The sequence below is a fragment of the Protopterus annectens genome, chromosome 1.part1 (assembly GCF_019279795.1).
Source record: "Protopterus annectens isolate FY-2018-M chromosome 1.part1, PAN1.0, whole genome shotgun sequence".
NCBI lineage: Eukaryota > Metazoa > Chordata > Ceratodontiformes > Protopteridae > Protopterus > Protopterus annectens.
Window position 1 is genome coordinate 958,238,070 of NC_056726.1, and position 16,542 is coordinate 958,254,611.

Sequence of the window (16,542 nt, forward strand, 5' to 3'; positions counted from 1 at the left end):
ACTAGAAGAGATCGTTTAGGAAAGATGAGCAATAGAGTGGGAGAGAGCTAGACAGTTATTTGAATTGCTTGTCAGAGGTTGCACACCGTATATAGGATTAGTAGCAGAATAGTAGGGAGAGAGAAAGAGAAGTATAAATTGAAGTTCCCAGTACATTATTTTTTGAAAGCAGCAAGAAATGAAAATGCAGTCATAACAGGAATAATTAGGGCTTTTAGAATATGTCATGACAATTAGGGCATATAAAATACTCATGACAACCACAAGATTAAGTCAGGGAAACTGGGGAGATTGGGAGAGAAGAATAAGAAGGTATGTCAGTATGTTTGCCTACAAATTCCTACATAGGTGTTTTATACTCTAAGCAGATTACAAAAATATTTCCACAGGTAAAGACAAGATGGTAAAGATGTGAAAGGGGTGAAATACGGAATTGGCAGCATGTTTTTAGGAGTGGTTTGAGTCATATAATTTTCAAACATGTTATGCAGGGTTTTTTTTAACAGCTGATGGATAATCATGAAGTTTTGAATAGAGATATGATGCATCAGAGCTGGTGTATAAACATAGAAGTACAAAGGCCCACTAAGACTGCCCAGTTTGTTGATGTTAGCAACTAAAAAATGCAAATTCCAAGAAATGGAAGTGAAATCATAAACCAATATAAGGAGGTGTGTTAAGCATTATGAAAGAGGTTCAGGACAGTGACCTGAAAATCATGGAGAGGAATGAAGTAAATTATACCTTAACAAATGACATTTGTGAGAGCAGTAGATGTTGGCTTCCTTATACCTGCTTGAAGTGAAATTACCCATGCGTCAGTAGCCCACAGAAAAAAAAAAAAAAAACTAACAGCATAATGCCCAAGGCTTTTTCCCATAGAAAATCATTGGCAGTGGGCTTTCTAATTGTGTGCCAGCAATGCTTTGCTTCTTTAGGGAGATTTCTCCCTTCTTTGAGTTGGTGCAATCATGGAGTTAGTATATATATATCTTTGGAGGTGTGGGTTGCAGGGGGAGCTTGCCCCTCATGCAAAAAACATTTTTTTCCAGTCTTTTGGAATGTTGACTTTCAGGAAGTTGGCGTTTCATAGTAGAACTAAAGAATGTACGTCAGTATTGGTTTAGCATCAGTAATTTCATAATGCTTTGGAATGTGTACGTGCTCATGTTAATATGGTTTAATTTGGAAAAGTTTCTATAAAAAAGGAAAACTTAAGGAGTGTTAATTTAATGAAAATTTGAGGATCATGCCTCCAAGATGCATACTGAGAAATGGGTTTCTACTTGGATGGGTAATACAGAGTAGTAAAAGGCAGGCAAGATTCCATAGGCTTAAAGATTTGATTTCTGCCAAGTAGCAGACTTCTCATTTTCTGAAGTTAGCTGTATAATTTGTATAGTTCATGTTTACATCTTAATATTTTTATAATATATTTGTTGGTTTTCAGTGTAGTCGTGCAGGTACTTCATATTTTTTATCTCCCAAGCTTGCATCAAGGTGCTCATTGTTCAGTCCAGTTCATTTACACAGTGGTGTCATCTTTATGTCCTGCTGTTGAAGAAGGTGGTGCCTGTATATAGGTTATGCGCACTGTGACCCTTGAGGAATCTGTTACATTGCATAAAAACCTTATAAGTCTGCTTTTCTGCTTCAGATGGTTTTATTTTTGTGTACTATAACCATCACTGCTAAGGTAAGAGATGCACTTGGATGTTCATCGTGCATACAGCTGCAGTAATCACAGATGGGTTTTCAGCCGTCAGGCGGTCCCTCGGTCGGCCGAATTCCAAAGTCTTGGTCCGGCATCGGCTGTCGTCGCATACTCTTCTGACGTCAGGAAGGCCAGAGTATATAAGACACAGCCGACGCCATGTTCTTCAGTCTTTTTTGCCGCACGGTGCCCGAAGCAGAAGCAGTTCGCAAGTGCCGGTCGGCCAGCTCCTGAATTACGAAAATAATTGGAACCAAAGTCTTCATTAAAGCTAAGTACCCCGTTGGGGAACCTTTTCTTGCCTCAGACCGATGTCAGAAAAAGTTAATAATTGTATTTCTTGTGGGAAGCAAATACCGCATAAGGATTTCCATTCCCTTTGCATACCTTGTTTGGGCCCAGACCACGACGTCTTGGGCTGTCGCTTTTGCGCTACCTTCAATAAACGCACTATCAAGCGTCGGGCGGAGTTCGCCCAACACTATTTTGGTAAAGCTTTTGACTATAAAATGTCGTCGGACACTCAGACTACCATTTTGTCCAAAAAACGCAAGGAAAAGGACCGACACGCGAGGCCCTCGATCCCCGCCGACACCACGCCAAAACAGGCTACACGTGGTCCGGTACTCAGCGAGACGCCTTTGCAGTCCCTGACTACCGACGACACTCCTTTGGCGGTGTCCTCTGTACCCGAGACCGCTGGGTCCTCGGCCCTCTCCCAGACTACAACCGAAGCCCCTGCTAATGTCGAGCCTACTAATGTGGACAGGTCCACTTCCACACATGGTGTATTTAGGCCCTCATCTGCTTTTTCAATTAAGGCCTTTACCAAATCCAAAGCAGCCAGGCATCCCACGAGGCCTGTTCCACAGGGCCCATCTCCTGGACACATGCCTAAGAAACAGATGCTTAAAATGGCTGAGGATCTAATTACTCTTATCAGAGGTTCTCAACCCCCTCCTGACAAGAGACCCAGAGTGGAGGAAGAATCTCACTCATCTGATCAGGGGTCCATTTTATCAGAACATTCTGATGCAGAGGAACAATCTTACTCCCCCTTTGAGGATTCGGATGCAGAACAGTCCATCCCTTCTGTATCCCCTCCTGAGGACCTTTCTTTTGGGGAAACCTTGCACACCTTGAGGGAACACTTCCATTGGGAAGGCCAAGACTTTTCAGATTCCAAGAAAAGGCTTAGGGAATTTCTCTGGTTACCTCAGCACAGGCCACTGGCTATACCCCCTGTTTTGGATGTACTAGATGATGTCTACTTGGAGGCTTGCCTTAACCCTGATTCTCTGCCTCCTGTACCAGTAAAACCTGATAGGTATTACAGAGTACCCAGTTCTCACCAATTTCTCTACAAAGGCCATAATGCTGACCCTGAAACCATTTCACAAGGCCCCAAGGGATTAAAGGCCTCCACTGCCAAGAATCCACTTCCTGCAGAAAGGGAATCCAGATCTCTAGAAAGGTGGGGTAAAAAGGTATATACCTCGGCCACCCTAGCCATGAGGGCCTTAAACTGTCAGTTTCATATGATTAAATATCAACAGTACCTGTTATCACAATTAAGGAACAAAATGTCTCAACCTGAACAACCAGATTTAAAAGAGTTACAGGATATGATGCATAGTGCGGAGCAAGTGGGTAAACACACTTTACAATGTGGTTATGATGCCCTAGAGGCTTCCAGTAGAGCGGATGCTACAGGATCAGTTATTCGCAGACATGCCTGGCTTAGGGAACAAAACTTGCCTGATCATGTGAAAGCTAAACTTCTTGATGCTCCTTTACAAAAGTATGTATTATTTGGTACTAATGCTGAGGAGATACTACGGAAAATGGAAGAAAAAGCCAAATCTATGCAAACTGTCAAAGCTTTATTACAGGTCCAACCACCACGTTTTAGCAGAAATTGGCCTTCAAAAAACTGGTCCTTTCCAGCCACTGACAAGCCCCAAAGAGGTAGATACAGACGCACAAGGGGCAGAGGGCAATCACAAGGATCATATAGAGGCAGACAATGGCAATCTACAGCACCAAGAGGTGGTGAAGACGGTGCACAACAATACAGGAAGCAAACCCAATGACTCCCTCATTTCCATGCCAAGCAAGTCTCAGCTGGCAGCACCTTTGGGAGGGAAACTAGCATTATTTGCAAGCAATTGGCATATTGTCACAACAGACAAATGGATACTGGACATTATAAACAGAGGCTACAAATTTCAATTTCACACTTTTCCAAAAATGAGAGGCATGCCAAACCTGCCACAAAATCAAAGGGCAGAGGCAAAATTACAAATTTCAAAGCTCCTAAACATGAAAGCTATACAAAAGGTACCTACGCACCAACAAGGTCAAGGTTTTTATTCAAGACTTTTTTTCTGGTACCAAGAAAAGGAACCGACTGGAGACCCATTCTGGACTTATCCATTCTAAACACATTTCTACTCGTACCAAAATTCAAGATGCTCACATTACAGCAACTTCTTCCCATGCTGGGCAAGGAGTTTTGGCTGGTAACATTGGACCTCAAGGAGGCATACCTGCATGTCCCAATCAGACAAAGCTGCAGAAGATACCTCAGATTTCTTGCAGGTTCAATCCACTATCAATTCTCTGCATTGCCCTTTGTGAATACTCTGGGCGCAGTAGATAAGCCAAAGTGCCTGGCATCAGTGATTGCCTACTGCAGACTTCAAGGGATACAAATTTACCCTTATCTGGACGACTGCCTGATCCAAGCGGACAGCATACACATACTACTGGAACATCTGGCATATGTGACATGGTTACTGCTTTCTCTGGGATATACCATCAACAAGGAGAAATCAAGGCTAACACCATCTCAGAAAATAACCTTCCTGGATGCTAGCTTGGACACAAACACCCAGATGGCATATCTTACGCCAGAAAAACAAGGGCAACTATCTCAGTACTTCAAAACACGAGCAAAAAGTACCAGGCTTACTGCAAGGAAAATCCTGCAGGCTCTGGGATTCATGGCATCTTGCATTCTTCTAATCCCATGTGCAAAGCTGCATATGAGGAAACTTCAATGGTACCTAAAAAAAATCTATGGTCTCAACACAGCCACAGTTTGGAAGCAATTATACCAATAATTCCATGCTTACAAAAAGAATTTCTATGGTGGGCCCAAGCATGTCAAGTAAACACAGGCCTTCCATTCTGCAAGCCTCAAGCAAAACAAGTCATAACCACAGACGCCTCAGACTACGCCTGGGGGGCGCACATGAAGGACAAGTGCATTCAGGGCAGATGGTCCCAAAAGGAAAAGCACCTGCACATCAATCAAAAAGAAATGCTGGCAGTAATAAATGCAATCACAGCTTTCAAGGACTTCCTGCATCCAGGACAATTGCTGATAAGAACAGACAACACCACAGTAATGTGGTACATAAACAAACAAGGAGGAACACATTCATTCCCCTTGTGCAGACTAGCCATGACTCTTTGGAACTTGGCTCTGGAAAGACAAATCGAACTTCAAGCACAGTACGTGCCAGGCCTGGAAAACACACTGGCAGACACTCTAAGCAGAAATATGACAGATCCACACGAATGGAAGTTACATCCTCTGGTGTTTACAGAGATAATCCAAGCGTGGGGGAGGCCAGACATAGATCTTTTCGCCTCCCACAGGAACCACCAAATGAAAAAGTTTTGTTCAGGGACCTTCCATCCAAAGGCCTGGAAAGTGGACGCCCTTTCATTCTGTTGGACAGCATGGACAGTTTATGCATTCCCACCTCTGCCTCTTCTGCCCAAGGTACTTTTGGAAGCAAGAACAGACAAACCGAGGATGATACTGATTGCTCCAGATTGGCCAAGGCAACACTGGTATCCACTCCTGAGGAGCTTAACGCATACCCCTCCCTGGTCCCTGCCTCTAATACCTCTTCTGCTGACTCAGAACAACTACAAAACTCTTCACAGTCAGCTGAAAACACTCAACCTCGCTGCATGGAAAATTCCTTAACACCACAACAGACCCTACTCTGCAAGGAGGTGCAGGATGTCATTTTGGAGGCCAGAAGACCATCTACTAGAAAAGCTTACTCCGCAAAATGGAAGCGGTTTTGCTGTTGGAATGAGAAAAGAGGCCAGGACCCTAGAAAATTGAACTTGCCTCAGGTTTTACAGTACCTAGCTGAACTACTGAACAGTGGGCTCTCATTTTCTTCCATAAAAATTCATGCCTCAGCCATTTCTGCAGAATTCAACACGGATCCTCCTTTATTCTCTCACCCACTATTACGACAGTTCCTCAGAGGGGCTAAGAATATAAGACCTCCAAGGAAGCAACCAATACCAGCCTGGGACCTTAATTACATGCTAGAAAAATTAACATTGCCTCCTTTTGAACCTGCTGCCTCAACAAATTTGCAATATTTGTCCTGGAAAACTGCTTTCCTTCTGGCCATCACTTCAGCTCGTAGGGTTTCTGAACTACAGGCCCTCATGGCGGTGCAGCCCTTCCTCATCTTCCATCAGGACAGGGTTTCCCTTCGTACCAACCCATCTTTTATGCCTAAAGTGGTATCCCGGGTAGCCTTAAATCAAGCCATACACCTGCCTACCTTTTACCCTAACCCTCAAAACAAAGGGGAAAGGCTGCTACGCTCTTTAGACATCCATAGGCAGCTACGTTATTATTTGGACAGAACAAAGTCCTTCAGGAAATCAGAACAACTTTTTGTGTCCTATGCCGTAGGGGCTCAAGGGAAACCAGTGACAAAGCAGACCATTTCCAAGTGGATTGGCCACTGCATACGTTTTTGTTATTCCTATCAAGGGAAATCTGTCCCTACGGGTATCAGATCTCACTCCACCAGGGCCACAGCCACCTCTACAGCCTTCCTTAGAGGTGTTCCTACTAAAGATATTTTGGACGCAGCCACTTGGAGTTCTGTACATACCTTCACAAAACACTACCACCTGCCCTTATATTCCAGAACAAGAGCAGGCTTTGCCACTGCTGTTTTGCAGGGCATTCTGGCTCAACCCAGTTCCTCATAGTAGCTACCACCCTATGCATAGCTTTGGGACTCTACCCATCTGTGATTACTGCAGCTGTATGCACGATGAACATAGTACAGTTTTGTACCTACCATAAATGTAGATGTTCGAGTGCTAATACAGCTGCAGTACAGGTTTCCCTCCCTCCTTCCCCACTTGGTAAAGGCATGGGGCCTAACAACCTCTTCATACCACTTGACTGGGTTATCCTGCTATGTTTTATTTGCTTACTTACACTGTTTTTGCATTACATTGCATTGCTTGCATATGTAGATAAGCCTTATTTATGTATTGCCTTCCTTTTGGGGGCACCTGACATCTGGGGCAAGAAAGACTGAAGAACATGGCGTCGGCTGTGTCTTATATACTCTGGCCTTCCTGACGTCAGAAGAGTATGCGACGACAGCCGATGCCGGACCAAGACTTTGGAATTCGGCCGACCGAGGGACCGCCTGACGGCTGAAAACCCATCTGTGATCACTGCAGCTGTATCAGCACTCGAACATCTACATTTATGGTAGGTACAAAACTGTACTTTCTGAACGTACAGCTTTTTAGCTTTGCTGTTTTCTTAACAGTGGCTATACTGCTGGGTTTATTGGTGTTAGTTTGCCAAGGTTTACACCTCTGGGTGGCTAGCCCTGCCACTGCTGTATGCAAATTTAAGTATGATAGTTTTTGATGAGTTATACTTTGTCTTATTTCTGAAGAAGAGTGTTTCAGTGCACAGTGTATACTCATTTTTACACATGTATGTGGAGTTTGCAGAAATGTTTTAATTTTTCTAATGAAACTGTCAAGATAAATACTTTTTTTTTTTTTTTTTTTTTTTTCAGATAAAGGTCTTAACTGGTATGTCTGTGAAGGTTTTCAGTATGTATTAAAACAACAGGTGGAAGCTCTTGTAACCCTGGGGGCATGTCCCCAAATAAAAGTAAGTTCATTAAGGTTTTTTATTTCATGCAATTATGGATAAACTATGCATCTTTACAGTGTAACATGGTATAATATTTCAAAATGAACGTGAATTTATGTAAAATTACTTAAAGGCATTTTCACACAAGTCTTTTTTTCCAGATACGAGTATGAAAATAAAACTGTTCCATTGGGTAATAGATGATGATGATGGTGTGTACATTACACAACACCTTCCAAAATTGTGTAACAAGTTCCCCATACAGTCAAAACAACTGTCTTGTCATCTCCCTTAGAATATAATCTGTATGTATATTTGTGAAGAAGAAAATATCAGCATGGGCTTACATCAGTCAAGCTTCTTGAAAACATAGGTTGTAAGGCTGATAGTCAAATCTTTCAACGTTTCACTAGGATTATGCCAGCGATTCTGGGGTTTGAAATGTTAGCTTAATTAAAGCAAAGGAATAGGGAGAGAGAACATTTTTTTCCCAGCAACTTATGTTCTTATCCTTCTTTCTTCCTGGTTGGTGTTGAATGCCAAGTTAAAACTACCTATGCAGAGCTCTATGGGTCTTTAGAGCAACCAAGGTGTCGATTGTCTTTGCAGACAAAGATAGCTTGAAGTTTCATCTTCATTGACTTCTTGGTTTATGAGTATAAGAATACGTTTGTAGGAATAAGAACTAATATATCATTCTGACTGAGGTGTCGCATTGTGCTGTGAAACTGAAGACTTGGATTTGAATGTAGTAAACTACTTTTTATATGCTGAGTAGCCGTGGGAAAAGTGTGTGTGTGTCTTAGTATTCCTTTCTTTTTAAAGCTTTTGGTAAGTATCTTTGAATATATTGAATGTTGCTTCATAATAACAGTTTGAATTAGCTCCATGTTGTATAGCCCTGGCAGGTATGTGAACTGTTTCTTTGTTTCATGCCTGTTTTACTACTGATGTACAGAGGCAACTCCGAAATGCTTTATCCCGTGTATGGGAACTCACAAGTTATATATGGTATGATCCTAGTTAGTATTCCTTGGGGTAATATATAATTACTAACCATGGGATGGGTAAGGCCAAACTAACGCCAAATGAGATGGATTTATTCATGTACCAAAAGGGAAATTGGCTAGGCTTAAAATGGTCTGCAAGTGCAACTAGCTTAGTTTTTATCTGTGAATCTAGAATTATCATTAAAATCTGTAAATGGGAACATACAAAAAGCATATGCACCATATTAAAGTGTAAAAGTTTCCTGAAATGTAATAATGTTTGAAATGCTGTAAAATTGAAATAAATTAAGAATAAAATACAAGCAAGAAAATGGAATAGAATAATTAAAATTAAAAGTAGTAGGTTTGCGTAAAGGGGAATAACCTACAAGTAGCATATAATGAGAGTCAGTGCCAGATAAAACTTAAAGTATACTGAAAGCTCCTTCATTACTGTTTCTAAGTCTATGTTTACTAAAGATTAAAGCCATACCTGTCAACTTTAGAGTTTTCCAGATTTTTGCCTTATATTTTTGGTCCGTTTTAAAATTAGGATCATAAGAGATTACTAGGCTAATGGCTCTGGAGCCCTTAGAAGCCTAGCCAAGAGTTTATCCCCAAAACAAGAAACCTCAATCAGCACCTGTCGCCCCTGTTATTGAGGACACAGGTGGAACCTTTGGGACAAATGTGAGTGCATCAAGATTGCGCTTGAAGAGGGTAAGCGACGTATGTTGTTTGATGTGCATGGGGAGTCTATTCCACAGACTGGGCAGCCACTGGCAGACGAACCGGTCTCTCCAGCAGGTTTTGTTAATGTCACATATTAGATTTAAACCTTTCGATTGGGTACTATGTGAGGAGTTAACTTACAGATATGAAGCATCTGTAGTAGAGCAGGATCTGAGATTGCCTTGTAGGCGAGACACAGATCACCTCTGAGCAATCTGTACGATACAGAGTCGCGTGATAGTGATTTGAGCCTGTCCACATAGGACAGGTGTTGGAGGCCATGGATTCTCTTAGTGAGGTATTTCTGTGGCCTTTCCAGTTGGTGCAGGTGTTTGGAGAGGTACATACCAAACTGGGCCTTGTACTCAATTATTGGCCTAATGTGGAAGGAGTACAGAGAGGTAATAACCTCTTTTTTTCTGGATGCAATCCCTTTTCTTATGAGATGAACCAAGTAAAAGGCTTTTCTGGCCATTGCCGCTACATTGTGGTTTTATGGCAAGTCATTAAAGATTGAAGTTGAAAAATGATAGAAATTTGAGTTCAAACTTCATACCTGTCTGAAAATTCATGCTAATGTAAAACTTGTTATTCTGTCAACTTTCTAAGTTTGTAAGAGCAATATTTGAAAATTGTCCCTATTTTTGGGCCTTTGTACCACCCATTATTTATGGCTTTGTCCAGATTTCTGTAAGAGGTTGAAAGGTATGATTAAAGCACCATTGGAAAACATTCATGCAAGAGAAAAGCAGCGATCCAAGAACTTGTAATTTAAAATCTGAAGTAGTTAACTTCATTTGATCATCAACCTGTGGGTTTCAGATCCGATACGGATCTGAGCCGGCAGCTTCCTAAGCTAAAGATCCGAGCTCCAAACTCCTCCCCCTTACCCATACTACACTGCAATCTCCTTCCAATCCTCAGATCTCATTTGCCACGGCTTCACCAAGACATGATGTCTGAGCTCCAAGCAGGTAAAATGGGATTTTTCATCAAACTTTAGCTGTGCGCTTTGTTAGTGTGTGTGTGAGTAGTTAGTTTTTTCCCTTGTTCTCCCTCGGGTTTATCATAAAAAAAAAAAAAAGAAAAAGTTTAAAGTTGTAAACTTTTTCCCCTAGTGTAGGCCTCCCTTCCCACCCTTGGCGTGTGTGCATTTGGCTAGTTAGCCTTGATTAGTGTAGAATGGCTATGTTGGAGTCTCAAAAACCAACCTTTTCTAAATTGCACAGAGTGTGGTCATAAGCTGTCGGCGGCCGATGATCACACTCTGTGCGTGGTGCGTTTTAGGGGTTCCCCACCTTACTTTGGGCTGCAAGATCTGTGCAGCCTTCAACCCTCGGGCCCCGCAGGATCGCAGAGTCAAGCTGATTTTGGCTGGTCTTCTTCTAGCTGAACCAGTGGCTTCTTCAGCCACAGCTGTGGCTGTACAAGCTTCTGGTCCTCCTCCCCTGTCAGAGACTCACACTCCCACTTCAAAACAGGGCGATAGAGAGGCCAGGAAGGAGAAGCATAAAGAGAAAGAGAGATAGAGACAAGGAGATGGGTCGCAAGAGACCAGTGGAATCGGAGATCAGTCTGTCCCCCCTGCTAAAGTGGTCTCCATACCTGAAAACGTTACTAGACCGTCTTCCCCTCGGCTCCATTCTCCAAGATTCTCCCCAGAGCCGGAGGAGGAGGCTTCGCCCACTTCGAGGTCATCCTCGCATTGGCCCTCCCAGCCGGTGTCGGTGGCGTTCTCCAGATCCACAAGGAGCCTCTCTGAAGCTGACATGGACAGGATGATGATAAGGTTCTTGCAGACTCTATTGCAGATGGGAGTGTTGCTGCCTCCCCCTCCCACTGGAGTGGAGAGTTCGGCTCCAATGTTCACCCCGATAGCTCCTTCTCTGATCCATCCCTGGGTTTCAGAGTCCCTGGATACGAGGAGCCCCGGAGTCTGGGGGTTGTTGCTGATGATTCCTCCAACCTCGACGCCGGCCATGCCCTCAAGTTTGTCAGATCCTATGTCATATCCGAGCTGTCGGAGTCGAGATCTGGGCGTCGGATCCAAGGTGATGAGTGTGTTGTCAGCTCCGTTGTGGTCGGGGCATACCATTCCTCTGGGTCCGGCTGTTCCGGGCTTGGCTCCGATCCCCTCGTCGAATCCGAGGGGCACAGCTACTCGTTCCATTAGTTTCAGGGAAGCCGGTTCCCCTTCGGCCTTCGTTGTGGAGAGGGTACTCACAGGAGGATAGAGACCCCTTACTCTTTCCTCGGAGTCTGCCCTTGCTCCCTCGTAGTTGAGTATGTCTTCCATCATCCAGTCCTCCCAGGGACATCCTGTGTCTGATACGTCCCAGACAGTTCCCCTCGAGGAATACGAGACTGGTTGTGAGCCCTCTCTGGGGAGTCCCCCCAAGGAGGTCCCTTGCAAATGCCAGTGCAAGAGGAGGCACATGGACCCCCCCGAGTCCCTCACTGAGGATACCGACTTTGAGGAAGGGGAAGGCTCCCCCAGATCGCCCCTTGAAGACATCTCCTTCTGTGACATAATGGAAATTCTCCACCAGAGGGGAGGCTGGTCCACCCAAAAGCCTTCCTTAGACGAGTCTGTATTTCTGGAGGCATTCGCAGGCCCATCTATCTCTTGGTTGTCCCCCCTGGCTGATCCTCTGGGGGACCTCATTACCACCAGAGTTTGGAAGGAACCGGACACTGTAGAGCCAATACCAAAATGGCTAGATAGTGTTGAGCCCCTCCTGACAAGCCTGCATGGAGTAAGGGTTCCCCAGCAGATGCCATGTTGGTGGCCGCGGCCACCAAAAAGGAACTGGCCCAGAAAAGTTCCTCGGTCCATCCTTCGGACAAGGAGTCTGGGGTGATGGATGGTCTTGGAAAGCAGACTTATGCTTCAGCTACCTTTGCCATAAGGGCACTGAACTATATGGCCTATGTGATTAGACTTCAGCGCGACCTTGTGAAAGAGTACGTGGAGTCTCCCCCAAAGTCCATTTTGGCCAAGGATAAATGGTCATTCTCGGCTCATATGCCACTCTTAATTCGGTTACAAATACATCCATGCGTTTACTCTCTCACGCCACCGAGGGAGCCGCTAGGGCGGCCAGGTCCAGTATTGCCATGAGGCATCATGCCTGGCTCCGGCTTTGCGATTTTTCAGAACCTTTCAAGGTGTTTTTCGCGAATGCCCCTTTTGACGGTTCGACCCTGTTTGGGAAGACTGAGACACGCTAGTCCAGAGTGAGAAGGACGGGAAGACCCTGTCGGCCGTTGGGATACGCTTCTCCAACCCTCAAAGGTCCTTCTCCAGGAACCAGCGAGGGCAGAAGAAATTGTGGTTCCGGAAGTCTCAGCATTCCCGGAACGCTCCGGACTCCTTTTCCCCTAGAGGCAGAGGGGGACAATGTGGACTTCAGCCCAGAGGGGGACCAAAGAACTTCGGGTCACGGGAACCTTTTTCGGATCGACCTGCGCAACAGCCTTGAGAGGTTGCCTGACTGCTCCACTCTGGAGGCAGTCAGGAGGCGTTTTTCAAAGCACCTAGCTCAGTGGGAGTCCATAACATCAGCTGCTGGGTGCTTCGAATAATAACCAGAGGTTATTCTATTCCCTTCATAAACAGCCCCTTAACCACACAGCGCCTCCCGGATGTCCCACCCACTCAAAGGGAGACGACCGTTTTGGAAATAGAAAAGCTGCTAGGCCAAGGAGCAATCCAGCTGGTTCCCCCAGACCAGTCTGGATCAGGCATCTATTCCAGGTTCTTTTTGGTGCCAAAAACGATGGGGGACTTGAGGCCAATTCTCGACTTACCCACGATGAACCTGTCCGTTGCCAAGTTGAAGTTCCGGATGGTCACATTACAGTCCATCCTGCCATTCTTGCAGAAGGAAGAGTAGATGTGCTCTATAGACCTCAATGACGTGTACTACCATATCCTGATGGACAGGCGATCCAGGAGGTTCCTCTGCTTTCGTCTAGGAGCCAGTCACTACCAGTTCAGGGTCCTACCCTTCGGTCTCATCAAAGTCCCCAGGGTGTTTACCAAGGTCATGGCAGTTGTAGCGGCCCACCTGAGACTTCACGGCATTCAGGTCTTCCCATACTTGAACGACTGGCTCCTCACCGCCCCCACCAGGCATCAGCTGGTGCTAGCCAGATATTCTTTTCTTCAGTTGTCGAACCTACTGGGTATTACAATAAACCTTGCGAAGTCCTCTTGTCAACCTGTTCAGTTTCTGGACTTCATAGGGGCAAGAATAGATTCTCTTCAGGCCAGGATATTTTTGACCCCAGACAGACTTCGGAACCTGACCCTTCATCTCTTGGCACTTCTTCAGACTCCTTCAGACTCCTTCACCCCCAGCAGAGTTAGTCTTCAGAGCCTTAGGGTCCATGGCAGCAGCTATAAATCTGGTTCCTTGTGCATGTCTGCATATGAGTATTACAGTGGATGTTACAAGTTCAGTAGTCTGTTATACCAGCCCCTAGACTTCCCGATTCCTCTAAGCAAGGTGTGTAAAGCTTATTGTATGTGGTGGCTTCAATCCCAGGATCTGCAAGGAGGACGCCCCTTTGTTACACCTCCACCCCAAGCCACGGTGACCACGGACACCTGTGTAGGATGGTGCATTGCTCGGGCTGGACTGTCCAAGACACGTGGACCCCAGATGAGACCGTTCTGCATATCAATGTTCTGGAGATGAGAGCAGTCCTTTTAGTGTTGCAGGCCCTTTATGCTTCTCTTCCTCTGGGAACTATTGTGATTCAGTCAAGACAATATGTCAGTGCTCTGTTATATCAACAAACAGGGGAACCAGGTCCTACCCACTTTGTCGAGAGGCCATGAGAGTGTGGGAATGGGCGACCTCCACCAACCGTTTTCTGATAGCAACGCACATCCCGGGTTGGTCCAGCATTTTGGCGGACAAACTGAGCAGGACTATCCTTTTGCCTTACAAGTGGTCTCTGAACCCTTATGTAGCGGACCAGATCTTCCTCAAGTGGGGTCAGCCTTGCTGCGATCTCTTCGCATCGCCGTCCAACGTGAAGTGCAGCGAGTTTTTCGCTCCGATTCCTCCGTGGAGGGAAACCCCAGAGACGCTCTTGTACATGCTTCTTTCCTTCCTAAAGTTGCTTCATAGTCAAACATTAATCAGTCTGTTAATCTCCCAGTATTCTTCCCTAACTTTCAAACTAAAGGGGAGTACAAACTTCATTTGCTGGGCATTCACAGACAGTTATGCTTTTACTTACATAGGTCTAAACCCTTCCGTAAGTCTGATCAGCTGTTTGTTTCCTTTGCTAAACCCTTTTTGGGGAAACCAGTTTCAAAGGTGACTCTTGCTAGATGAATCTCTTTGTATTTTACAGGCATGCAAAGAACTTGGATTACTGGAACCAGACAGAGTTCATGCTCACTCTACTCGTTCTTTGGCTACCTCTGCTGCATTTTGGTCCAGAGTTTCCTTGGATGACATTTGTTCAGCGGCTACTTGGGCTTCCTTTCACACTTTTATTGCTCATTATAAACTGGATGTGGTGTCTAGAGGAAGGGCTTCTTTTGGTTCTGCAGTGCTCCAGAATATCCTTCTTTAAGGACCTCCCAAGATTTTTGATAGCTGGGGACCCTGTCTCACAGGTTGATGATCAAATGAAGTTAACTACTTCAGATATAGAAGTTATGTACTCACCATAACGTCCCATCTGAGTAATTCAACTTCATTTGTCAGCAACCTTCCTTCCCTCCTTCCCCCTGACCTTGGTGGTTTATGTCTGTGCTTTGGGCTCTGTGTCCTGGGTGTGGTGAGCCTTTGTCACGCAGTGGGTAGCAAACTCTATCCGAGGATTGGAAGGAGGTTGCAGTGTAGTATGGGTAAGGGGGAGGAGCTTGGAGCTCGGATCTTTAGCTTGGGAAGCTGCTGGCTCGGATCTGTATCGGATCCATAACCCACAGGTTGCTGACAAATGAAGTCTAACTACTCAGATGGAATGTTATGGTGAGTACATAACTTCTTTCTTCTGAATATTTAAAGCTAGCTTAACTCATTGTTGTACTAGTTGGGAGCTTTCAATCTGTTCTAGAAGTAGATATAGAGTCTAGTGATATTTGTTTGTTTAATAATAACTGAAAATAAGAGTAGTTGTTCAGACATTTGTTTTTATATTTATAGTTTATTGATAAAAGGAATGCAGTACGTATTGCAGGCTAAGGAAGGTCTCTGTCAACTAAGATATGGTGCTCCCTGTAAAAAGTGCTTATTGAATCAATTTGTCTTGTCTACACTAGATTTTTTGCTTGTTACAAATACTTCTGATTGTCTAGGACTTGTATCCTGCACAAATGCTATAACATGTGTCCTTTAGGAAATGTGCTCAAGCTTTTTATTAATGTACATGCAGTTTGACTGCTTAGACCACAGAGGGTAGATATTGATATGATACTCTGGAATTCTGCTGAATGTGACATTTGTACTATCTGTAGGATAGTTTTTTCTTTAGTTCACTAGGACACAACGGAATGTTTTTTTGAAGATGACCTTTGCATATACTTTTTGTTTTGGTCTTCCAACCTTCTTTTTCCTAGCGGGCTACTTTCTAAAACTGTCTCTGAGTCTTCCCCTCTAATATTTTTTCTCCCTCTCTTTTCCAGTTTTCCGCACCCCCTATTCAGACTCCAGTCTGCTCCCATTGCACTGTAGAGATTCAAACCACTGAGTCACTTGCACGTCTCCAGAGCCAACAAGAGCTGCTATAGAGTATTGTGCGATATTCTAAGATGTATGTAGGCTGCATGTTTATAGTTATAACCCTGCTGTAGTTGGCCTCACTGTCATAAATTGCCTGTCCCAATAAGTGATGCACACCACTAAGAACGTTAGTCGCTTGGCTACCCAGTAATTTTTATACTGTCCTGCCCTCACTTTTTTTAAGGCATATTTTAGCATTTAGGTGAATTTGTGTGGTCAAATCTCTGTACTCCACATTCCCAGCCATCACATTAATGTCTCCTCGCACTGCTTTACATAAGTTAATCCCCAGACAAAAGTGACTAAACCAAGTTCTACTTGACACTGCTTAGCAGGGTAACATAGTGTTTTTTTTTTTATAATTCTTAACAACCTTAACAACTGTAACCTAAAAGCCTTAAG

General features: G+C 44.4%; 1 protein-coding gene across 3 annotated transcripts in view; it reads left to right on the top strand.

Annotated features, from left to right (window-relative positions):
- TAF1B (TATA-box binding protein associated factor, RNA polymerase I subunit B) overlaps positions 1-16,542 on the top strand; it is a 1,822,186-nt gene that overhangs the window by 259,219 nt on the left and 1,546,425 nt on the right. For all 3 annotated transcript variants that reach the window (XM_044079209.1, XM_044079201.1, XM_044079215.1), the window contains exon 4: positions 7,594-7,691. In XM_044079209.1, coding sequence (XP_043935144.1) covers positions 7,594-7,691 — 98 coding nt within the window. The remainder of the gene's footprint in view (positions 1-7,593; positions 7,692-16,542) is intronic.